Genomic DNA, 27,016 nt, shown 5'->3' with positions numbered 1-27,016 from the left:
TCTAAGTTGTGCATATATCTCCTTTTTTTTTACTGATGTTCAGTGTGTTCATTCGCTATTGTTGTATAACAAATTACTACAAATTTAGTGGCTTGAAACAACCCAAAAGTATTCCTTTACAATTCGTGAGTCGGAAATTTAGGCACAACATGGCTGGGTTCTCTGCTCAGGGTCTCTAACACCTAAAATCAAGGTATCGGCTGGAGATGTAATTTCACTGAAGGGTCAGGGTCCTCTTCCAAGCTTTCTGATTATTAGCCAATTTCAGTTCCTTGCAGTAGATGGACTAAGATCCCATCCTTTTGTTTTGTGGTGATTTTTTTTCTGGATTTCTGCCAGTGGTTACTCTCAGTAGCTAGGGGCTACCCTTGTTTTCCTGCCATGTGGCCTTTGAAACATGGCAGTGTGCATCTTCAAAACCAATAGGAAAATCTCTCTCTTGTGTTGGCTAGTGTGAAGTCTTATATAACATAATGTAATCATGGAGTGATCTTCCTGTCATTGTCAAAGCCTCACCCACACTCAAAGAAAGGATGTTTATACAGGGCATATACACCAAGGGACCAGAAAGTTGGGGCCATTGGAGAATTCTACCATACTCACATAAAAAGCAATATCTGAAGCATTCAAATGCCTAGTGGGGTATCTTTTGGAAGGGATTCTGACTGAGCTTAAATTTTAAATTTTTATTCAGTACTATAATAATAAAATATGAGTATCTAGAGTATAATGTTCATATATTAGATTTCTTGAATTGTAGACTTCCTTTAAAATCTTTCAAAGCAGAGTAAAGTATTAAACATAGTTAACCTTTAACATGGGTAGTGCTTAAAATGGGAAGATTTAACAGTGAAATAAAAAGAAAATAGAAACATCAATCATGTTTTATTATTGTGTTAGTGCATCCTGCTTATTATATTACCTTACTCTCTTGCTCTGTTTTCCACAAAGTGGACCAAAGAATTCCAAAGACAAATTGTTTTCATTTCAACTCAGTAGGTAATTATTGGACATATACTCTTTTTCTAGAATTGTTTCCATAGGTGTTAAAAATATATACTTAGCATAGTTTTGGGATAGCAAGTTTTAAAAAATAAAAGATGAAACAGAATATAATAAATGTAGCTTATATGTCTAGATTTTGCAGAGATAATAACTAATACTTAGATGTTACTTAGGTCAACTACTGTGTTTAGAGTTTACATGAATTATCTTCAACCTCTGAAATGGCCCAGGAAATAGAAAATATCTTTATTCTTTTTTTTAAATGAGGAAACTAAGATTTTGACAAAGCCTCACAGTAAATCTATTCTGATGGGTTGTGGCAGAAAGTCTCAAACCCAGGTCTAGCATTTTTCAAAGTCTACTCTTTTAGTGCTGTCCTGCTCTTAGATATACACAAATGATGTCAGATTTACAACACAATGCAGATAAGCTCTCTAGGTAAGAGTAGTTGCAAAGTGCTACATGAAGAAAGTAAAGAATGTAGGAAGACATTGAAGAGTCTTTCCTCGGGCAAAGTGGAATGGGAAGGATAGTCCTAGTGATGGCATCAGCACATACCAGGTCAGTGATCGAAGAATGAGATGACTGCTGAGCACAAATTAGAAAATATCACATTGTTACGGTTATATTAAAGTGAAAGGGGAAAGAGTTGATGCTTCATAGATTATGTTGAGGGCAGAATGGGAATATTGAATATGAGATTCTCACCCACATCCTGTTTTTAATAACAAAATTTTAGAGCGTGAAAACTGTAAAAGACCATAGATATCTCCTAGATATGTAATGAAAGTTAAGAATGCACGGCTAAAAGCTACCTGCTTCTCCTTACCCTCTTCTACAGAAACCACTGAGCTAACAGGCTATAGATAAAGACTGAAATCAAATAAAACAGAAAAAGGACCTGTTTGGGAACAAAAGTCTCTTTGCTCGGCAGCTCCATTTATGAATGAAATTCCATCTATGAATTTCTTGTGCTAATTTCAGCATAGTGTGACATAACTGTAAGAGAGAACTTTTTGAAAAATAAATTACATTGCTAAAGGTCTAATTTTTGTTGCTAAACAATCTTCCTTGTTATTGCAATACAAATTGTCCTGAAATATTCTTATAGAATGGGGGAGAAAACCTAAGAGTATGTGTTTATTTCCTTATAATTTATCCTTCAGGATAGTTGTTAACAGATTTCTCAAATTAACTGCGCTTCAAATAGCTAAAGTAATCCCCCAGAGAGTCCAAAGCTCCAAAATTACTAAGCGATTGGTGTTTTAGGGGCAGTATCGTCAAGTAAAAGAATTGTGACAATGAGCTTGGGATCCAGAGAGACCTCTGTCATTGAACAGCTGTGGAAAATTGGTTGAATCCTATAAATTTGTTGGCCTTGGTCTCTTCATCTAGGTAGTGAAGCAATTGGTATAAAGTGATAGAGTCCCTTCAAACTGTGAACTTTCACAGAAAATATTATCCTGAGGAACTATACAGGAAAAGTATTTTATAAATTCAAAACTAAATCTAGGGAAATTGCAACCTATGTAATAAAGCTGAATCAAATACATGTGTAAACCTTTTAAATACACCCATATTATATATAAATATAATGTAAATATATAAGAATTAAAATATAAATATATATGTATATTTTTGCAAAATATTTCTTTAAGGATGAAAGAAAAGAAATCTTGTGGCAAGACAGAGCCAGCAGAGGGCGTTTAGCTCCTGAGCCCTTGCTGAATACGGCTTGGTGCAGGTCCCAAAAACACAAAAGAGTGAACTAACTTGCTTTGAAACTTGCACAGCTTGAACAACGCATGAGCAGCTGCTTACTCTACTAATCTGAGCCAAAATTTGCTTGCACTTTTTCAAAGGAGTATAGATAAAATCATATTTTTAAATCCTATACAATGTTAGGATTGTAAGCATGATGCAACATTTAAAAGAATATAGACACAATCTTTCATTGAGTGAAATAAAGCATTAAATAAATTCAAAATATTTTGTAAGATCTTTCTCATGACGGTCCTTGAAAATTGTTTAAATGTTTTAATTATAGATATTTACAGTATTCTAAAATACCCTTGGACATACTTCCCAAAATGAAAAATCCAGAACAAACCGTATATATAGGTAAAAAATCCTTACCATCTGTGAAAGAAATATTAAAGTTAAAAGGCATTAAGGTTGGAAGTGGCTATCATCCTTCATATGTTGAGGATTATTCCTAAACTCATTTGAGTATATCAATTTGGAGAGAAATCAATCTGATTTCTATAAAGTATGCATAAAAGCAGGTAAGCCACCCACCTAGCTACATCAGAGAACCATTTTATGAAAACATAATTAAATAGAAAAATGATTATAAAATCATTAATCTGATGCTTTTGGAAAGTATAACTGGATGTTACAATTTTCAGTGCAGACACCAAGATACAACAGATATGAAATCTAAAATCAGACTTCTCTATGGCAAAATTTGCAATGACAATTTGGGGAATAGTGACTTGTAGACCCTTCAGCCAGCATAAGGAATAAAAGAAGCTGTATTCATTTCCCAGGGCTGCCGTAGCAAACTATCACAAACTGGATGGTTTAAAACAATGGAAACTTGTCTCACAATTTTTGAGGCTACCAGTCTGAAATCAAGCTCTCAGAAGGGCATGAAACTTGTAAGGGAGAATCATTCCTTGCTGCTTCTAGCTTCTGGTGTTTGCCAGCAATCCAATGGTTTGTAGATGCATCGCTCCAATTTCTACCTTTGTTGTCACGAGGTCCTTTCTCTCCATATGTGTCTGTCTTCTTATAAGGACACCAGTCATTTTGGATTAAGGACCAGCCCTACTCCAGTTTCACCTCAGAGTAACTTAACTAATCAAATCTGTAATGATGCTATTTCCAAATAGGTTCACATTCTGAGGTACTAAGGCTTAAGACTTCAACAAAATCTTCTGTAGGCACACAATTGAGCCCATGACAGGAGATGTCAGAAGGTGGAGAATATTGTAAAGTTTTCTAAAGTTGCCCTCCCTCTAGAGGGAAGGGACTGGGATTCAAGCTTCCAGTGACAAAGCTACCAAGAGGAGACTCAAGGCGGGGCAGTTTCATGGGTGTGCAACCTATGCAGTTGAACTGGGCCTTACACTTTTGAAAGTCTTAATAATTTTTGAACAATATGTCCTACATTTTCATTTTGCACTGGGCCCTGCAAATTATGTAGGACACCACATTGAGAGCTTGCTATGTGCTTCTTACCCTTGAGGAGTTTGGCAGACTGTGACCTGACTCATACATGGTAAAGCTGGCCCGTGACAGGTGAATCAAAGTGACCACACTGCCTGGCTCAGCTTGCCTTTCCAAGTTGGTCAGGTCACAAAAAGTGTCCCACTTATAAAATATGTATTTTCCTCTTAGTTAGCACTTCAATGAGAGGAGCTTAGCAATGGGAATCGCTGAAGAACCAAAACACTCAGGAGAGGGAGCTTTAAATCTCTGCCAGGCCAGAGAACAGGAAAGAGTTTTAAAGACCCAGTTCAGGTAGGACTGCTCCTGTATTTTACCACCCTGAGAGAATCAAAAACTGCTTAGCAGTCTGGAATAATTTGAGAGGGGGCAAGAAAGATGAGAAAGAAAAAAAAAAAAAAACTTAAGACAGTGAAATGGAGAAGTCAGCACTGCCCTATCCCACTGTAAGCTTCCAACCTAAAGCAGCCCACAGTAGAAAAGAGATTTGCTATTATTACATGTCATTTGGAGTTTCAATTGATAATATTAAACAGACTATTCTAATTTCTGAATTGAATCTTCAGGAGACCTAGACAAGTAAGCAGAAAGATCATATACCTTATAGTTTCATCAAGGAGTAGAAAAAGATGTATTATCTCTTTCAATACATTTTAAAGGGTTTCTAGGTATTATGGGCTAATTTGTGTCCCTCCTCACCCCTCAAAAAATTATGTACATTGAAGTCCTAATTTCAATGCCTCAGAATATGACTATACTTGGATATAGTGTCTTTAAGCTGCAATTAAAGTAAAAGGAGATCGTTAGGGTGGGCTCTAATCTAATAGGATGTTTGTCCCTATAAAAAAATGATCATGACACAGAAGGCACAGAGGGAAGACCTTGTGAAGACACAGGGAAAAGACAGCCATCTATATGCCAAGGAAAGAGATCCGTAGAAAAACCAATCCTGTTGATACCTTGATCTTGGATTTCTAGCCTTCAGTACTCTGAGGAAAGAAATGTCTGTTGTTTATGACATCTAGTCTGTGGTACTTTGTTATGGTAGCCCTAGCAGACTAATACAATAGGAGATAATAAAAACTGAGTTGTTACAGTGATCAAAGTAGTTTTGGAAGGCATAATAATTAAAAGGGCGCACAAAGTGGAACAAAGGACTTATCACTTCTTATAAGATAAAATAGCTGAACTTAAAATAATTCGGTAAAAATGGTGTCTTTAGTGATCATAGAGCTAGCTACAAAGATATGTAATGCTAGATAGCTCATAATTTTATGTGTTTAAAAAATATGATTAGGTAGAAAACAATTTTCAGGGCACCATAAACTATTGCATCCATACAGTTCACAAAATGCTTACGTTTTACAATAATGTAAGTTGATATAAATTTATAGAGATAGAAACATAATTGTGCAATGTAACAAAGGGGCAAATTTATGTAATATATGAATCATATCACATGTGGTTTTTAACACAGATAGGTGCTCAATTAATGTTCTTTATCTCTTTTATAGTGGATGGAAGGACACAGAGATTATTTCACTCTGCTTCAAGTCACTTTAGCTTAAAGTGATTGAACATTGATTTGACCAACTGTCATTAGAGTAAATCTGGCATTGGAATAACTGAAAATAAATGCTAAATCTAGCATTTGTGTAACTCAATTCTGATTTACTAAGAATAAGCAGTGGTAACCAATGATAAAGCAATTTGGTGACTAGAAAAGGAGAAATCGTTTCTAATTTTTGTAAAAGAACATATAACCAGACTTCACTAATGAAGGAATCAATCTCATAAAGCCATCAACATATGTTATAGTTTAAGTTAATGTGCTTTCTGTGTGTTCAGGTTTGAAATATTTTATCTTACAACTAGGAATAAAGCTTTTAACTACAGCAGGAGAAGAGACTGGGCAGGTATTCTACTAACAATTACACTTGCCAACTGAGAGAATCTACTTGGGATACTGACACACACAACAGGCATTAGCCATAGGGAGCTGCTGCTTCCTAGGGAAACTAAAAAGAAATGTGAAGTTGTCCGCAAAGTTACAGAGAACTCAGAAGTGAATCTAGAGGACGACAATATATGGAGGTGGCGCTGTGCTGAAAGTGTCAGGAAGCTCTGTCATCAGGCATTGAAGCCCCACCTCAGGACTGTGTGAGGTAGCTAAGGGGTAGGCACATACTCACAAGAGTGAGGCATGCTGGGCTCCTGTCCTAAAATTCTTGGCTACGGGATTTATTATCAAGGTAGGAATCCATAGGGAAGGCCACAACCTGGGATTAGCTCCAAGACTGGGATAATAACACAAAATACAAGTTGCTGAATGCATCTGTGTACCTAGATATCTACAAAGTATTTTGTGTACAATATTGCAGTTTTTCCCAAAGTGAATTCCATGAAAAAGAAGATAGATGTAAAAGATACATAATTGAGATCAAACTTAATTACTAGATAAAATCAAGAAAGTCATACATATACTTACATGAATCTTTTATTATTATATAGAATTTAAAAAATCCTAGAAACACTCAAGCACAAAAATGAGATTCTTAGTTAAACAAAACAAAGTAATCCTGATTTTACATTAACGTCAGATATTTTTCAAAAAAGAAATCTGTGACCCAGTCATTTTAACATCAGTTAAATATTTTCAAGTGTGATGGTTAATGAAAGATAATTCCAGTCATTATATATATATATAATATATATATTATATATATATGTATATATGTGTGTGTACCTAAAATTATTCTACAAATATAAATTCCTTGAATGTAAATTATTTAAGATACCTACTACCTGACAAAAAAAAAGAATTACAATTAGAAATTGAGGAACAAAGAACATGGTAAACTGCTCTCTAAACTTTCAACAGGTGAAGTTTCCAAACTATTATAAGAAACTTGAGGAGAATTATTGCTAAAGCAATGATCATATTCATCATATAAAATTAATGGTAAATGTGGATGATTTGGTGCCTCAATTTACATTGGCATCTGAACTTTCATTGTGGAAAATTATTCTTCACATTGAAATAATTATATAATGGGCAAAATAAATTTCTCTAGAAATTTTTTTTTTCTCAGATTAAGGTTTACTACCAGATTTGGTTATTTAATTTAATATATTTCGACACTAGTCTCCCCTTATCCACTGTGGATATCTTGCAAGACCCCCAGTGGATACTTGAAACTATGGATAGTACTCGAGCATATATATTCTTTTTTTTTTTCTATTCATGTATGCCTATGATAAAGTTTATGAACTAGGTACAATAAGAGACTAACATCAATAACTAATAAAATAGAACAATTATAACAATAAAATGAGGGTTACTTAAACAGTAGCATAGCAATACAGTGACAGAGGATTTGATAACTAAGAGGGCTAGTAAGTGCCGCTGGGGCAGGGAGTGTGCACAGCGTGGATAAGCTGGACAAAGCCGTAATTCACATCCCGGGCAGGACACAGTGGGGCAGCTCACAATTTCATCATGCTACTCAGAAGACATGCAATTTGGAATTTATGAATTGTTTATTTCTGGAATTTTCTATTTAGTGTTTTCTGACTGTAGTTGACTGCAGGTAACTGAAACCACAGAAAATAAATAAGGGGGAACTACTGTAATTCTATTAAAAAAATACTAACCATGTTTCGGAAGAAAACAAAATACTTATCTTTGCTTGATGTTTCTTTTATTCTTATTTTGGTTACTGGTAATTTCCATTAAAAGTATGAGCATTAAAAAGTATTAAAAATAGAAAATTTTTTTCTGAATTTCATCCCATGAAGTCTATAATATATTTTATATAGATATTACAGGAACTTCATATATTTTCAATTTTTATATTGTTGAGCAGAATATATAACCTTTGTGAACGTTTTCATTTTAAGACGTTGACTTAAGAGGTTCTTGAATTCCATCACTGACTCCATCTTCCTCTTATGACTGCCTGTGATTTTCATAAAAACCCTGAGTAGCAGTGCTGTAACAGCAAAACTTTCGAAACTAATTTGTTCAGCTTAAAGACTAGGGCTCCAGAGTTTATAAGTGATTTGTAGAGCGGACTTCCTCCAATTTCATCAGACCGCTTTGGAAGACCCCAAGATCACGGTCTTTCTCATTACACTCCCTCTTGGCATTGCAAGGAAAAAATAATAGTTATCATAGCTAATGGAAGAAAACAACTTTTATAATTAAGTACTTAATAACTCTCATGAAACTTTAATAACCAATGTTATAAATAAATTATTCGCACTAAGAACAAAGTACTAAAGGTTATATAGTATCAGTTTGAATTATCTAACAGTGAGTCTACAATCCACTTTGATATTTCTTGGATGTTTTGAGAAGAATTATAGTCAAGCCCAGCCAAAACCATATGAGAAAATAAGCATAGGGCTTACCTTTAATGAGATCTCTAGAGAAGACAATTCTACACCCTTTATAACCTCACTGACAATATTAAAGAAAATTTATGGAAAGAAAGATTTTAACTTCTTTATGAAAAATACCTGTGTTTCTAAAATGGGAAACTGGTCTCCTGGTGGTGGGAACAAGGGCGGCCCTTTATTGAGCTTCATGCCATTTACAAACATTATTTTATTGAACCTGTTGTGAAATTTATAAGGCAAGTATAGTGCAGGAAATAGAGGGCCAGTAAATAACAACATTTCTTAATTTAGTTTGTTAAATTGAGGCTTCACAAAAAACTTATAAAACAGATGATAGTGACCCTGTTTTGCAGTTGAGGAAAAGGACTCAGATGAGCTAGCTTTCTCACAATCACACAGCAGAGATCATTTGAAAACACAAGTTTATCTGATATGAAAGCTTCCACAAATCGATCCTCTAAACAGTCATTTTTGTTTGTTTGTTTTTAAGATATTATTTTATTAGCCGAATTTTATATTTTCAGGTATTTTCTTATACTGCTGACAAAGAGATCCGAACCGATGACTTGTGCTTGGATGTTTCTAGACTCAATGGACCTGTAATCATGTTAAAATGTCACCATATGAGAGGAAATCAGTTATGGGAATATGATGCTGAGGTATAGTATTTTCTTTAATTTACTTATTTTTTAATGCTTAAACTCAGTTATATATTTCAAATACATTTAAATCCTAAGTTATATGTTTCTGAATGGGAAGAACTGCATTTTCAAGCATGCAGGCTCATATCTCATAACATTAGGATGGTATATCATATAAATGGAATTTGCAAAACTAGTTCATAAGTATAAAATATAAGCAAGGCAAAGTCATTTTTATGTGCTTAATGTGTGTTATCACATGTATATGCTCTACATAAATTAGGCAAGGGGCCAGTTATGCTTATCTGAGTGGTATGTATGCAGATGTGCATTAAGGACAATATCAACAATATTATCATATTTTCAAGTTTTAAATTTTGTATCGTTGTAATCTGTGATATTTATGCTTTCAACTTAAAGGTAAAAAGAAAAAAGGTGACAAGATTAGCACAAACGCTTTTTATAATAGTAAATACTTTGAAAAATTCAATAAACTAATTAGGTACGTAATCAGCTAAGCAGTATCTTTTCAATATAGCACATCTTTCTGAGAGAAGAGAGGGAGAAAACAAAATTACTGTTGGGAAGTTACAACCAGGCAGTGTGTAAAAACCAGATCAACCATCAGATGGAGCTAATAAAAAAGAAATATTGTCCTCTGTGTAAGAAAGCTGCCTTGGAATAGCTTAATTTCTTTCAGTTTTCTTTGCTTAACAAAATGAATTGGTTATCTGTGTTACATTTTCCACACTATTAAATGGTCGGTGACTTATTTAAGATAGGAAGTTAACTTTATTCTTACAAGATAAATAATACAATGGAGGTAAACAAATTACACAAATGCAGTGTTCTATGAAAGTTTAAAATGTTCTGCAAGAGTAACATTTTAAAATCAATCTTCAGTTTTGGGTATTATTGATATTTTAACAAAGTCTTCATTTTTAAAACTTTGTGAATGTCATTTTAATTTGCATGATGTTGTAGTTTCTTAAGGGTAATATCAGGAAAACTTCTTATGTGACATGAAACAGGTTACATAAGGTTAAATTTTAGCCTTAAAATTTATACACTATTACCAAGCTCTTTGGCTAAAATTTATTCTTCTTCTGGGACATAATTAAGGACAAACACAATGAATATTTCTTGTGTTGCACCGATAGGTCCTATTGAGACTCTTGTCTTCTCAATACTTTATTTACTTTCTTTATCTAACCACCATTTTTTTTCTCTTCAACTATCATTATCACACTTATATTAATACTGTAGAAGATATTTCCTCCAATAATACACATGGGTTAACCTGTACCCTAAGCTTCTTACCTCTTCTATGAGGAAAAGTACAGATAAATGCACAAAAGAAGAAATCCTGAAACTATTATTTTTTAATAGAACTTTATTGTTCTTGTTGTCCTTTAGTTTTCACCAAGAACCTAAGACTTTATTGGGTTTGTGCTAAAAACAAAGAAAGAAATCTAGCATATATTTATAAGAAAAGGAGAATGAGTGTATATATTTTTTAATAAGATGAAGCAGTATTGTGTTTCAGAATACCACTTTTAATCTTTTACTTTTCTGTAATTTTTAGTGGATAATGGCTTTTAGAGTCATGACTCAGATTCCTGTATTTCTGAAATAACTATTGATAATTACACATATGTTTTTGTTTATATTTTTATCAATCAGTAGCAAAAATATTGAATACTAAGGGATTTTGAAAGAAAATTTAAAAAAACAGTAGCTTCACCTAAGATTAAGAAATGAATTTTATAAATTTACTATTTTGGATGTCTAGAAGTTGTATTGAAGTATTTTTAAGGCATTGTAATATTTGTATATGTAAACTTTGTTTCTAAAACATACAAAAAAGCTTATAACATGTCACAAATATTATGAAGTTTATTTTTAAAGCAGTCAATCATATTCAAAATTATATAACATAATTTAATGTCCTATATGTTTATGTTTTCAAAATTAAATTATTATGTTAAACTTGTCTAAATTTTAAATTTTAAATCATAGTGTGTTTTTTTTGCCAAATTAAAAACAATGTATACATCATAATGTAGAGAAGTCATGAAATCCAGAGATTTCAGCTTTGAAATAAAAGATTGATTTTATTTGTGAATAAGTAAAAAAAAAAAATGACTTTTTAAATAAAATTGAAATATGATATTTATTTTTTATGATTAACTTCTCTTTAAGTGTTAGGTTTGGGGTCACTTTATTGTACAGAATAATCCCAATCATTGCTACCCAAAGTGTGATTCTAGGACTAGAAACATTACCTGGGAACTTATAGAATTCAGGACTCTGAAATACCCCCTTAGACACACTAAATCAGAGTCTGTATTTTAACAAAATCCCCAGCTCGTTCGCATACAATTTTAAAGTTTGAGAAGGACAGGTCTAGACAGCGAACAAAGATCTATTTATATTCCTTGGTCTTTTTGTACACTGTTGAAACATATTGCAAAGTTAGGAAAAGGCATAAATACACTTTGGAAAATGATAAGGCCTCCGAGAGAGATGGGAGAGGGAAAAAGAGCAGAGGGGTGAGGGATCTGAGATTGGGAAAGAGGAATAACTGCCAAGCAGCTCTAGTCTTCTCATATTCCAGCCCGGTGAACAGTAGACAAGTGCTGCTTGCTACTTCTTTAATTTGTTCTTTATCTATTGTGATCAAAGGTAAAATTACTCTTCTTTGAGAAACTTCTGAGGTGGTGCAGTTTCAAAGCAGAATAAAACTTGGCAGAGTTCACAGAATTACAGAGCTTATACTTACCTTAAAGTTCTCTTCTTTCAGCCTTTATCAGGAGGACTCCAGAGCACAAAGATCATACTGCCAGAGGCAGAGGCAGGATTTAGGTACTAATAAAGTATTCAAAGAAAGCTAGTTATCAGTACAATTGTGAATCTCACAGTGTGAACAGCTGAGATATTCTATCACCTTATCTGCTGTAGTCCTTTCAATCTCAGAAAAGCAAGTCATAAATAGAAATAGAATTGTTAGAATATCCAGAATAAAATTGAAATCAAATCATAAAGTCTCAAAACATGGAGTCTATCCATCTGGTTTATTCTTAGGTTAAGTGGGGGAAAATAGGAGGGAATAAAGTTCCTTGAGGATAATTTTATCTTTTTTTCCAGTATTATAGTATTTAAATGTCTTCTCTACGTTTGTACACTCTAGATTGCTGGCACTCAATCCAGTAATCTTTTCACTGTATTATGTTGCCTCTGGAGTTGGTTGAAAAACTAGAAACAATTAGATGCTTTCAGTGATGATGATCTGATAACCTAAATGTACAATATTATAAATGAAAGGTATAATTAAATACTATCAATTTTTTGTGGTATCACATTTTATTCACATAGAATTCTCCTTTCCTTAATCATTGAAAAGATTTTCTGCAATAAATATTATTTATTTAGAGAAATAGGCTGTCATGAAACTACTTCATCAATATGATCTAATTGTCTACAAATTTTAGCTATACATATTCATAATAAAATTAATATCTAATTGTTCCTACAGTTATTTGAATGAAACTAAGCATATGTTGGTGATAAATGCATGCCTATACTCAGCTTTGTTTTGAATTATAGTGTTCTGTAGCCTTAGTTAATTTTTTTTTTCATTTTTAAAGCAACTTTATTTAGATATAGTTCACACATCATACAATTTACCTATCCAAGCAAGGTGTACAGGTCAGTGGATTTTAGGATATTCACAACTACATGAAACTACCACCACAGTTGATGTTAGAATGTTTACATCATCTCAAAAAGAAACTCCATACTTAGCTATCATACCCGTATATCCTTATAATCTAAAAAGTTTAGGAAGAATTGATTTGATTTAACTCTGATCTGAACTCCAGTTGATGATTAAGCTTAGATTAGAAGTGATTGTGAAAAACCCTATTAATCTTGTCTATGTTCCTTGAATTTCTGCTAAAAGGACATCACAATTAGCCATGTGAACAAAACAACACTTATGCTAGGTGGCTTCCTCCATTCTGTTCTCTTTTTTTCTGAGATAAAGCTTTTAACATCATTGAGGTTGAAGCAAATAGGAAAAAGAGTGTTTGGTCACAATATACTTGACTAAATTGAGTCAGAGCTCCTACATGGTGTTTCTTAATGGGATGCTATTGGCATTTTGGATAGGACAGCTCTCATTGGGTTGATCTATCCTGTATATTTCAAAATGTTTAGCACCCATGGTTTCCTCACACTAAAATCTAATTTGCCCCACAATTTTGTTCCAAACAATAAACCCCCAAATAAATATTTTTTAAATAGCACAACCATGAATTTGATTCAGGATTACTTTACACCTGGCCAATTGATTTGGGGGCCACCGAACATCATTAACAAAACTGCAAAATCTCCACTTGGTCCAGAAACTCTTAAATAAATTACCTGAACATTTTGGTGCTATAAAACTCCACTGGCCCAGAGTTAAAACAAAAAGGAAAAAAAAAAAAAAAAACCCCTACATTTCATCTCACTGAAACATTTTAAAAATTACTTTCATAAAGGCCTGTCGTTCATCCATTATATTTTATTCAGGTTTTCTTACATTATATTTGAACATTGCAATTGTGTTCCAACTCATTTGAAATTTACATTTTCCTGCAACAAGTGCACATAATCACATTTCTTTTTGAATATCTAGGCAGCTACATACAGTGTGACAATCTAATTTTAGAACAGAACACTTATGCTCAACAAACACTATGCAACAAAGAAAAAAAATGAGAGCAAAATATGATGCTAAAAATAAGTCTTGTTTTTCATGTGACTGAGCAAGTTGACTGCGAAAATGCTTGTTATGAATTCAATATCCATCTGTATCAAATATTTCAGAGTCACAATGTAAGGAATTTTTTTCAGTATGTAAAATATGTTGGATTGATAATACTGAAATCACAGAAACTTATATTTAGACTTTACTTAATACCTCTTTTATTTACCTTTATCAGAAAGCAGGTAAATGGGAATATAATTTCAAGGTAAGTGATCTATAACTGTCAACCCAACCATTTTTCTGTGCAGCATTCTTAAAAAAAAAAAAAAAAGAAACTGCTTGATTTGCCTTTTGAAGGCTGCTTTTCCATATTCCCATTGACCCATAGCTGTGAATTCTTATGTAGAATCAATTAGTGAATAGTAATTTTAGTAGTTTAGTACTGATATTTTTGTTCTTATTTGTTAAGCATTTGCAGTTGTCTTTTAAAAAAAAATACTCATTGTATTCTAACAAATGGACAGATCATTTTGTCAGGAGATCACACTTAACATTTGGAATAACAACTTTATTATATTAAATCATTATTATTCTGCACTTGATCCGTACCTCTATTGTCTTTGCTATTAAATTAAATATCTGTAACAGTCAAAATTTATTCTTATTTGTTTATCATTATATATAATAACAATCACTGGGTTTCATTTTAAACTTTTAGTATGGCATCTTTTAAACCGAGACCTGTAAGATTGGTTCTTCAGTCACCCATGCAATCACTTCTATTTGTTCATTAAAATCTCAGATTTTTTAACTAGTGGTTTTTAATACAAAGGTATAAAGGTATAAAATACAAAGGTATAAAGGCATAAAATTATAATTTTATAATTTTATTTTTGTTTCCCTAGACTGATTTCAGTTGGTTTTCAGTCGTAATTATATTTTTAAAAGGATAGGTTTAGGGATACTCCATTGTACATCTTGTCTTAGTGGACACAAATATATTTAAAGACAGAAATTATTGATTTTTTCTTATGCCTATTAAAATAATATGATTAAAATTCAGTAAATCCCAGGAAATACTAAAACGTTATACTTCAGAGAAGAACAATTAAGTTCTGCTATATTATAAACAAAAACCAACACTAGCTTACTAGAAAACATTACCCTGTTTTCTAGTCAATATTTAAAATAGGGAAAGATATTTGACAGTATGTTGTATATCAACTTGTATGTTATGTTGCCTTTAAAAATGAGTTAACATGACAGTCTTCTAAAGTCGTGAGGCATTTACAGCAAATATGACAAAGAGCCTATATGCTCAATGAAAAACATTTTTAAGAAAAAAATTGTACATCCAGTATAAAAATATGCTAGGTCCTAAATAAATATCATAAGAAAAATATAGCCTATGAAAATGAAAAATCTTAATTTAAGCAACTATCAAAATAACATATAAAAATAATTTTGTATGTGTCCTTTTATCCATTTATTTATTCATCTTGTCAATCTGCCCAGAAATGTTTTAACAGCAACACACTATATTGGTATAGATACAGTGAAGCTGATACCCGTACAGTATCCTGGCATATAATAAGCACAAGAAACAGCTGCAGATGCTATTACTACAAAATAATTATCATAGCTGTTTTAAAAATTTTACTAACATATATTAAAATGTTTATACTTTTGATCTTGTGACTTCATGTCTAAGAATTATTTCTAAAGAAATGATTATAGATATGAAGTAAGATGTTTTGAGATGTTTATCGGAGCATTATTTACAGTAGCTCCAAATTAAAAAGATATTGCCCCCAAAAGAAAAAGTAAAATGATTTTTGGCAGATCTACTTTGTAGAAATTATTTTCTGTGTTTTTAGATTATTTTAACGATAAGAAAGATGCCCACAATATAAATCGAAGGGTAATTAGATTACCTTAATTGTACAAATTTGCATAAGTGATAAAATTAGTAGAAAACACATAAAATATTAATAACATATCTTTTTCTGGACGGAATACTCAAAAAATAAACTATATACTCTTTTTTAAGCAAACAAAAACATTAAATGCTTTGGTGAGATTTTTAAAAGGAAAAATAATTTTTATCTCAATGGGGTTGTTTGAGATTTCTAATTTTTCTTCTCTTTCATGGCTTTTTAGAAGTAACCAAAGTGAAAGTTCTTTAAATTTTTTTATGGTCATTCATGTCTTAAATATTTTGGGGGAAATATTATAAATATGTTTTGTATGGAAATTTTTATATTGTATTTATGTTCTGGAATTACATTTCCTGAGCATAAGTAAAATTAAGTTTTGTTTTTGCTTCGAAACGAGGAAAAGTTTATATATTTTTTTTAACAACACCTGAAATTCATAATCACTAACACTGGGCTGTCTGATATTAACACAAAACTTACCAAGAAAAGTTTATTGCAAAGAAAAATCGCTGAGGGTCGAGGGTTACCAAACCTAGAAATTTTAAATAGTATAAATAGGAAATTCAAGTTTGACTTTAGAAAACCACCAAAAATTAGTCTCTTTAACAAATCAAATTGTATACTGAAAATAGTGTTATTTTACAAATTAAATTTATTGCATATGATATGTTACCTGTCCTATTTTTATAAATTTTTATCTACATTTTACTGTAGAAAGTTAGTTCTTGAAATGGAAAACCCAATGATTTGTGTTCATTAAGCTGCCTTAGAGACGAAGGTTACCAAAATTTATTTTCTGTGTTGGCCTTTCACTAAGTGGTTTAATCAACAAACTTACAGGGTATGCCTCCTGTGTGCAGGCACTGGTCTTGATGATGTAGCTAATCATGGTCCCTGGCTTTCCTGGAGCTTATGATTCTTCTGAGAAAATAGATGGAAAACAAGAAACAGACAAATAATTACAAATTATGTTTGGAAAATTAAGTCAAATAAAGAGCCCAAATGGCATTGATCTTTTACTTTATCCTTCCTTCATTAACTTCCTAAATGGCATTTAGATGGATGTGGCAATACATATATGGAACACTTTCAACACCACCAGGTTAGCCCTGTGAAAATATAGTGGAAACAATTTGAGTACAGAGTAAGGCAAAGCCTTAAAGCTAAATTATCCACTAGGTTTTCTCCTGGCATCCACTCAAGTTTAGGGCGAAGGAATGAGGAGGCCAAAGATCATAACTGAAAACTCTGTGGACTTGTCAATGGTTTTGAATATCCACTCACAAACTAACTCATGTAGCACTAAAAGCATTTCATTACTAGAATGAACACTGAAAACGTAACCTTTTCTATCCAAATTTTTTTTATCCTTTGATCTCCATAGTCTCAGTCTTATCTTCATTTACTCCTGCTGAACACAGTTGATATTAAAGCCATCTAAAAGGATGTGGATCATAGCTCCATCATTGCAATTATTGTGATGTGTGCCTTCCATTCTTATACGGTAGAAATTGTATGTTGTTAGGAATGATTGATTGATTACTGCCTTTGTACTTGATTTTGTCATTATTCATTATTTTCTTTGTCAAACAGACCTACACTCTTCTTCACATAACCACCCAGTTCTGTCTCACAGTAAGCAAAGTAGCTGATGGCTTCCAACAGCCCACTGTGGAAATATGTAACGATAGCCCTTTGCAAAAATGGCTACTAAGAAATTATACAAGAATGGAAGTTTTTAGAAATATTTTTGAGAATCCTACTGATTACATTCTCTAATAATTTTTGGAGGTTTGTGTTACAGATTTTAATCAATATTAGTTTAGTATTTTTGTTATGTTTTATTATTGAAATCTAGAAACTTTTTCAAAATGTAAACATATGAGTTATTTTATGTATTTATTTTTCTCTTCTTAGTTGCTCATTAATTTGGAGTATACATATGTTAAGTAATGTTTAGTTTATAATTAATAGGCATTGTCCAGTTTTTTCTTGATTTCAAATATGTATACATAAATATAATTGATGAAAAGTAACATTAGCTCTTTTTTAGACTAAGTGTATCCATATTATATAACAATAGATTTTTGCACTAGAGCTGAAAAAAATCAACAAGAAAATTAACATAGCCAGAAATGGATTTTTGGGGGGACATTAAAATAATTTAATTTTGTTAATTTTAATTTAGTTACTTTGGTTGTGTGCAGATATAGCACATTTTTTCTGGAATTTATTATTTTAAGCTGAAACTTTAAGCAAATGAATTATCGAAGACTAAGATGTATTTAACAATGATTTTATGAAGTCATTTATTCTAAGCATTTCTTTTTGGTTGGTTAAATGATATAATTATAATAAAGGCCTTTTTAAAAGTGTACCTTCTATTTCTCACTTGTTTGATTTGTAAATATCTTCTCAGCAAGCAATAAAATGTATCATTATTCAATTCAAGTTAAAAAAAAAAGGTATGGAATTCTTGTAAAGAATACAGTTACCAGCATGTCCTAATTCTCAACCTTAAGGTTTTTGTTGTCCTATAAATAAAGTATATTACACTGTCCAATATCTTGCTGTGAGAACCCCATAAGTAGAGCTTTCAAGTAAATCGATGGAACATGCAATACTCCCTGTCTTTGCAGTGAGAAAAGCCCATAATTTAGGTTCCTATCAAGTATTTATAATTAAATTCATTAAATGTAGATACAGTTTATCAATCAGAGGTCATTTTTACCATAAGCAATGTTGCCTAGAAACATAGCTAACATTTTTATCCTTATCAGGTTGCCAAGGAATCATAGTTAAATAGCTGATTGAAGGTCAAAATTTTTAAAGCAAAAAGGAAAGGGCATTTTTAAGTATTCCTATGTATAACTAAGCATTTTCTGACAAAGAATATGATTCCTCATAATAATTTTGCAACTTGCCCAAGTTTTCAGGACCAGTAAATGAGAGGGCAGAAATTCACATTTACTGCTATCTGACCCTAAAATATCTTCTGCTTTTACTGCATATTAAAAATGAGAGAGAATTTTAATTGGTTGGTTATCTTTATAGCTGTGGCTTTTGACTATTAATGAATTCCTTCAAAGAAGATATTTATATACACTTTTTAGAAGGAACAATACTTATTAATATTTTAAAAATATTTTTATTTATATAGTTGACAACACATATTCAATTTGATCCTTAAAGTCATACACACTTTTTTAAGTATCTAATAGAAGCAAGAAAAAGTAAGTAGCTTTTTTGAAAAAGGGACCTCAGAGAAACTCCTCAGGTATACACAAAGGACCTCAAGTATTTAACAAAAATGAAGACTATTTTGTTGATTTTTAACTAGAACTTTCTAGAAAGAAATTGTTTTTATTTTGTTTTGAATTTTTTTCAAGTTTGCTTTTGGTTCATAAGCCAATAACATAATTTCTGGCATCATAAGCATTTATCAACTACCTTCTTCCCTATCTTTGGCCATTTCTTTTCTTCATTTTTCAGTATAAATAGTTTGATTCCATGTATTCAAAGAGCAACAACAAAGGCCTCAATCTTCAAATCTCCTTCACCTCTAACAGACTTGTTCTTTTAATTTCCTGCTCATTGTCTATTAAGCATCCTCCACCACAAACCTATTTTCCAATCCATCTTTTCTCAGGATGCTGCAGTCCAGGGTGTTTGCAGTTCTCATCTAAAAAAATTACAATTGTCTAGGTAGTGTTAATACATAATTTTTTTTTTTGCATTCCTCCTGCATTTTTTTCACTCAATTTTCAACTGTAATATCAAGAGCCAAACAAAAAAAAAAAAGTCTACTTTTAATTTTGGTAATTTACAATAAAAGTATGTAGCATGCTTTTTTCAAGATAAACCTGTAAATTATCTCCACTCAAACACTTCTCTTCTGGTCAGGGAGTTGTTCATATAGTATGGTTCTTGGTGTTGTCCATGAAACTGAGCAAAAATGTACATAATTAGTTTGTATAAATTAGTATAAAGAATGTGGACTTAAAATATATATCTGAAAATTTTAAAAAATGACTTCAAAATGTAGATATGAACTCAAAAGAGATGACATGTAATGACTGGTTAATATGGTACGATTTTTGGAATTACATTTTAGCATTTGGGTACTAGCAGGATACTATTATGTATTATGAAGAAAATAAATATAGATGTAATATTTAAAAATATATGACCATCACATCCATGGCTTTATTTGATATTGATTTTTTTTTAATTTCAAAAATGAAAACCAAAATATAGTGAACACACTATCAAGTAAGACAGATCTTTGCTATGATAATCTCTCTTCTACAATGAATTTCTCAGTCACAGATACTATGGTTTATTTAGTGTTTTGAAATGGCAACATCTCTAGCAGTTTCGTTCATGTGGGTCACAGCTGTGACATCTCTTTGAATGTTTACCGAATGGTTAATGAATAACACATGCCTAAGGAAACTAAGTTATTGTGAAAGCTCATTAATATTTACAACCCTTAACTGAACTCAGAGTTCACAAATGGTTTTTTTTGCAAAGGAGCCCACATTTCTGGAAATGCATGATAAATGATGGCCAATTTCTTTAACCATCTGCAAATAAAGGTGTGTTAGGTAATGATGAAACGATAACAGTAGAAGCTGTATAATAATTAATTCAGAGCCACCCGGGCAGTTTCTTTTACAAACATATCATAATGTTTATACTAAAAAAATCATAAAGATTTATTTTAAAGAGTAGATTTAAGCCAATATGCTGGTAAAGATAAAGACAAAATATATTGCACTGATTATTGGTTATCTTTTACAGAGACTCACCTTGAGACATGTTAACAGTAACCAATGTCTTGATGAACCTTCTGAAGAAGACAAAATGGTGCCTACCATGCAGGACTGTAGTGGAAACAGATCCCAACAGTGGCTGCTAAGGAACATGACTTTGGGGGCATGAAGACTGTTTCCCCCAGCCATGAATGTGTCTACACTTTTGTTTTTGCATTATTTAAATTAAGGAAAAATATTAACTTTACTGAATTGAAATATTTAAAATCCTTTTAGTATTCTAAAACACAGTTCTTTATAATTCATTTTTAGGAACGTTTGCTTATTTCCCTACTAAAATTTGTATCTGATCAAAAGCACATAAAAAATATAAATAACAGCAAACTGTTGTTAAACATCAGGAAAACTTAAGAAACAATTTCTTTGTTTTAAAAAAATCTTTATTGCCCTCTTGTCATAGGATTAGTTAGGGGTTATTTTTATTTTTTATTGTCATGGCGACTGAGAGACAATGTAAATGCCTTATAAAATATCTTCATTGTGAAATACTATCAATTGTTTTATACTGGATCTTCATGGAAACATGTTGAATTTCCATGCCAACAGCAAGGTCATGCATTGAATTATTTCTGAGCAATGAATTCATTGAACAAAATGAGTTCTGAGTTTTGTACTCCCCCCAAAAATTAAATTAGATATGGACTTCTCATAGAGTGCTTATAAAAATACCACATTTAAACAAAAACAAACAAAAAAGGATAAAATTTGAAAATTCAATTTAAGGTACATGTAATCAGAAGACACAAACTAAGCACTGAGTATAGCAAGGTGAAGCTAAATTGCAACAATTGAATCATTTTAAAAGATACCCTGTTCAAGTGGCAATCACTTCTAACACAGGCTGAGTGTGTAATAATCATATTGGTCCAAGAGTTGATTTCAGAAACTTAATTCTTAACCACTTGTCTTTGTCTCACATAAACTACATAGTCCCTTTTCTCTTCACTCTAGAGACTGTGACTTGTTACTTACGCTGTGCAGAAGTGTAGGTAAAGGGTACAGCATTAACCATAATTTTTAATTTTTTCACATTTAAAGACTTTACTTCTATCATTTTTATTTTATATAAAAATAATTTTTTAATTTTACTATTACATAAAAAATAATACATTGCTCTCAGAATTTCATTGGTATGCTAGACTATCTAAAGTTTCATCACCAAGGGAATAAACTCAATTCACATCCATTAAACTTTTATTTTAATTAAACTGCTAGATACTATTTGCCATAAATTATGGCTCAAGGAACATAATTATAGTTAGGCTAACTTCACACGTTCTTTTTCTATCTTAAAACTCTTTGTGTTCAAACTACATACCAGAAGACATGAAAAGGCAGAAAAATCTATTGGTGAGATTTGTGCGAATGAGTTTTAGTATTTGACATCATTTAAATATGTATATATTTTATTCCTTATGAATGCATTTAGCATCTAAGAGAAATTCGGAGGGGCAAATGAAAGATACATCCTCTAGAGGAGAAGATGCCATGTCTTTGGCTCTCATCTTTTCTTAAAAAGCTCTGAGAGAAAATATTAATCAGTTTGGCTATAGGCAAAGTAACACTCCTTCTCTCTCCCTATCTCCTTCTCTCTCTCTCTCTCTCTCTCTCTCTCTCTCTCTCTCTCTCTCTCTCTCTCTCTAAGGTGCGCGCGCACGCACACACACACACACACACACACACACACACACTTTATAATGAAAGGAGGACTTTTTCTGAAGGCCAGCAAAATCTTGTATAATTTTTTTTCAGCTAGCAAACCTTCCTTTTGGGCTTTATAGTGGCACAATTCTAAGGAAGAATGCTACAACCTGGAGCACTTCAAGTTTACTACTTAAAAATGTAGATAACCCTCACCTTGAGGTCTCTGGGAATCCCCGAATTTCTTAAAATTATAAGCAAAAGTTTGAGTGCTGGGGTTTTTTTTTTTTCCCCCACAGTAGAGAATCTGTTGCTTACAGAAAGCTCGTAAAGAAGCTGTGACTCCCAAGACCTAGTGAACCACTACTTTAAATTGGTGGTGGCCTCACAAGTCAACTGAGAACCGACTATAACAATCACATTTTCCTTTTACTCTCCTTGTCTCCCCTTTTCCTTTTGTGCTGACTAGATTATGATAAAATGTTCCTGCACATGTGCCATTAAACTTAAAAAGCTTAAATACTCAAGGACTCTTTTATACAGTCTGTTCTACTATTAAGGATTTGTCAATCAAAATGAATACGTTTTCTAGAAAATGATCAATGACAGATTAAAAAAAAAAAACAGCTACTCCATCAAAATTGAATTTGACACATTGAAGCTCATTAAAGTATTTGAAAGTTCATTACGGTCAATAGCAAAAATACAGGAAAAATGAAAACTGCTTGAGTTTCATGCCAGAGAAGAATTTTCAAAGAATTCTCAGATGGTATGAGCATATGCTATTAGAATGTCTAACAGACAAAAAATGACATAAAATATTATAAAACACTAAAAAATATAGAAAGCAATGACTAATTCAATTTTCTTTACAGAAATATTTATTGTATTCAGTACAGAAAATTAAAATCATAATTGGATTCACAATGCATTTATCTTAACTTTCCTTATGTATAGAAATTAATGGATATTTCAAATGACTTCAAACTTCCTCTTCTGAGATCTCTCCCCACTGCAGTTAATGCCAACTCCAATCTTTCAGATGCTGAGATGAAAAACCTAAAGTTAATTTTGACTCTTTTCTTCCTCTCTCAATTTTCATCTAATCCATCCGAAATTCTTTTGATTCTATATTTGCAATGTAACCAGAAACCAATTTACCACCACATTTAATGTATGTCACTACTTCTAACCTTTTTAATTCCAATATGCTCATAACGTTGTTCCCTAATTTCCTAACCATTGTTTCTAAATAACCTTTTCTTAATACAACAGCCATAATAATTCTCTTAAGTATATATTAGATTGTGTCAGAAGTACTCGCAACTCTCCAATTATTTCTCATGTCTCTCCAACCAAACTTCTGGCAGTGGTATTTAAGGTCCTTCATGAACGACATTCCTCTCTTTGTGCGTGCACTCACACACATGCACACACACACACACACACACACACACACACGTGCGCACACACACACAAGCACACAAGTTTTTTAGTGCATTTCTTACCATTCTGGCCCTTACTTATTTTACTCTGGCTGGCAAGCAAGTTTCTGTCTTAGTGTGTTTTTCCTTTTGCCCTACAGAGCTCTCTCATTCACTTTCTTTAGGACTTTATTCACATATTATCTCATCAGTAAAGGCAAATCCTTCTCTCTCCTGCCCTCCCTATGCTCTATATAAGCTCTGACAAACTATAAATTTGCTTCTTTATTTTCTGTCTACCTTTCCACTTCTACACCCCTAACATTACCATCACACAGCCTAGAATGTAAGCTCCATAAAGGCCATGAATTTGTCAGTTTTTTCACTGTGGTATTTCTAGTATCAAGTAGAGTTCTTGGCACATAGTAAGTATTTTTCAAATGTTTCTTGAATTAATGAACTGAAAAAAATGTGTGTTAAAGTTAAGTGCTACTGTATCATATCTTTTTTTGCACAGTATTTTAAATTTTAAAATAAAGTCTAGTAATATATTTAGATAGGATTTGCATAACTGTCTCCAAATGATAGTTTTCTTCTTAATATTCTTCAGATTAAAGTATGGGCTATATTTTGTTCTTTATGATAGAATATCTTGCCTTATGGAAATGACATTTTATAAACATGCTGCTATATTATATAAGTTGCTTCATTAAGGTAAAAATAATTTTATGTTTTTGTTGTGTTTAATGGCAACCCGAGGGCATAAATCAGATTTTTACTTTTAGAGGGGAGACATGTATCATTTTCTTAAAAATCATATGTATTTTCATGGTTTCATAGGAACCGTTACTAAATTTACTTTTAAGTGCAAGTCTATGAACAAAACACAATTGTCAAAACTTAAAAAAAAAATTACAAATGATCTACTCTTAGTTTCTCTGTTTATAGATAATAAGACTGAGACCTAGATATGCAATGTGGCTTGCCCAAAGATTGTATAGCTATAAGCAGAGTTGCCAGGATTCATCATTGTCAATATAATGTAATACTCTCTTCAATTAAAAAGCACTCAAAATATAATAGAAAAGGCACGATCATGAGAAAAAAAAATTTCTTCATTAAACATTTCATGATGAGTACATTGCTACTTTAAAAATATTAACTTATCTTCTTTAGAGACATTATCTTCTTTAGAGATACTAACTTTAGAAATCTAACTTCACACTACCTTTCATACCTAAATAAGATTAGTTCTTTAACTTACTACCATATGCAATAAATAAAGGCTTGCAGCAAAAATAAAGGAAAGAGACTAATTCCACAACATCCCAGTTTTATTGGGCAAACTGAGTTTCAGGGAAGTAAAACCTTTAACTAAATAACAGATTATACTCTACCCTCACTTCCATTTTCCTTATGATTATATTCAAGTGAAAAGTAAAATTGGCCTACAGCTTGCACAGAGAATTAGACCATCTATAACCATGAATATTGGGTAGGTTCTAGGTTATTTGGCTTCAAAGACTGCAGGGTAATTGGCAGAGACTTCTAGGCTTCCCAGTGGAGCTCTGCAGACTCTAGAAACACAACCTGCAGATTTGACATCACCATGGTGCTTAGAAATAGACTAATAAGTAAAATGGGGGAAAGAAGTAAAGAGAAAAAAATAACTATAAAGTTAAAACAGGAATCACAGGAACAATTTTATTTTATTTTATTCTCTGGTGGTAGGTTAAGAGCATAGTATGAATTGGTTCAATAAACCTCAGAATGATGGCTACCCACTACATTGATTTCACCACTTGAGTAGTGGTGACCTTACCTGATTACACCCATTTCACTTATATCTCATTTATGGATGCTATGTCTACTCTCAGAGGAAGCAAAACATGTATACATTCTTAAGTTATAAAGTATACTAACTTAACAAATATGAAGAACTTAAGAAATATAAGATGTTGAAAAATGTGTCATCACCCACAAAGCTGTCTTTCTGCATAGCTGATAACTGCAAATCTTGAAAAAATTTCCAATTCGGTTGGGCAGCAACAATTCAATTAAGTCTTAAGGCAGTTTGTGTTTTAGGATTTAGCTACGACCCACCATTTGTTACCATTTTTTCCCCAATTTGTCAAAATATGGAATAGATAAAATCAGTCACTCTTCTGTACAGCACATGAACACATCTGGTGTGACTGCACCATGTTGAAATTGCTATTAATATAAGCTATTGTATAAATTTAAGGTGTTGAATGAACACCAGCAATGTGTTTTAAACAGTTTGTGTAAATTTGTGTCCAATTTTTGCTTTATATTGTTCAATAAATTCTAAAGGCAATTTTCATTGTATTTGTTTTAACACCCCCTTAAAATACTAGTGATGCAGGCCAGCTTTTTTGTCAACAAAAAAGCTTAAATAAAGACCACTTGTATGATAGTTATGTCATCATTATATGAAGTTATCTTTTTGTTTTTGTTTTTAGTTATGGAGAACAAATCACTTGATATTCTGTTATTAATGAGTTAGAATGAAGATAGGAAATTAGATGATTAAGGCTCTATCTATAATGGTTAAAAATGAGATTTTCTTCATGCATTTATTTTGGTGTAAAAATAAACGTAAGCTGCTGCTTGGTTTCAGTTGTATTTTCAGCTAAAAATAGCACAAGCAGAAAAAAAGGATTTGACAATTACATGATTTTTTTTGGAGCTTTTTTTTTGTCAGTTTAACCAAAGCTAAAGGGGAATAATTTAAAAAATGTTTTAGATATATGCTTGGCACAGTTATTTAACATTTATAAAACTAGGTTGTGCATAATGATTTACACATTTTAAATATTGTAAGCATTACTAAATGGTATGTGTTCTTTTGCTACAAATTTAAATATTTATACATTTTTGTAGAATTAAAATATATCGATTTAGGTTTTTTTTGCTATATGTTGTCTTTTAAAAAATTAGCATTTCAAATAGATAAATAATTTTAATATTTTATACTTATGTTCCATTTTGTAGATTATTTAAATAAATAAGTGCCTATAGTTATTTCTTAGCAGTAAGAAAATATTGTGACCCCAGTGCAATTTTGATACAAAAAAATATAAAAATATAAAACAGAAACATTAAAATGTGCATGATCTTATTAATT

General features: G+C 31.9%; 1 protein-coding gene across 8 annotated transcripts in view; it reads left to right on the top strand.

The window, feature by feature from the left end:
* Positions 1 to 26,607, top strand: part of GALNT13 (polypeptide N-acetylgalactosaminyltransferase 13) — a 431,627-nt gene extending 405,020 nt beyond the window's left edge. For 3 of the 8 annotated variants that reach the window (XM_036237891.1, XM_036237892.1, XM_036237893.1), the window contains exons 12-13: positions 9,162 to 9,296; positions 20,772 to 21,870. In XM_036237891.1, coding sequence (XP_036093784.1) covers positions 9,162 to 9,296; positions 20,772 to 20,912 — 276 coding nt within the window. In that variant the 3' untranslated portion in view covers positions 20,913 to 21,870. Of the gene's footprint in view, positions 1 to 9,161; positions 9,297 to 14,266; positions 14,297 to 17,561; positions 17,762 to 20,771 lie in introns of those variants that run through there. The other 5 variants (XM_036237896.1, XM_036237895.1, XM_036237894.1 and 2 more) reach the window with 3 other exon arrangements.
* Positions 26,608 to 27,016: the final 409 nt, after the last annotated feature.

The sequence above is a fragment of the Rousettus aegyptiacus genome, unplaced genomic scaffold, assembly GCF_014176215.1.
Source record: "Rousettus aegyptiacus isolate mRouAeg1 unplaced genomic scaffold, mRouAeg1.p scaffold_m13_p_2, whole genome shotgun sequence".
Lineage (NCBI taxonomy): Eukaryota > Metazoa > Chordata > Mammalia > Chiroptera > Pteropodidae > Rousettus > Rousettus aegyptiacus.
This window is presented reverse-complemented; position numbering and strand designations above follow the sequence as displayed.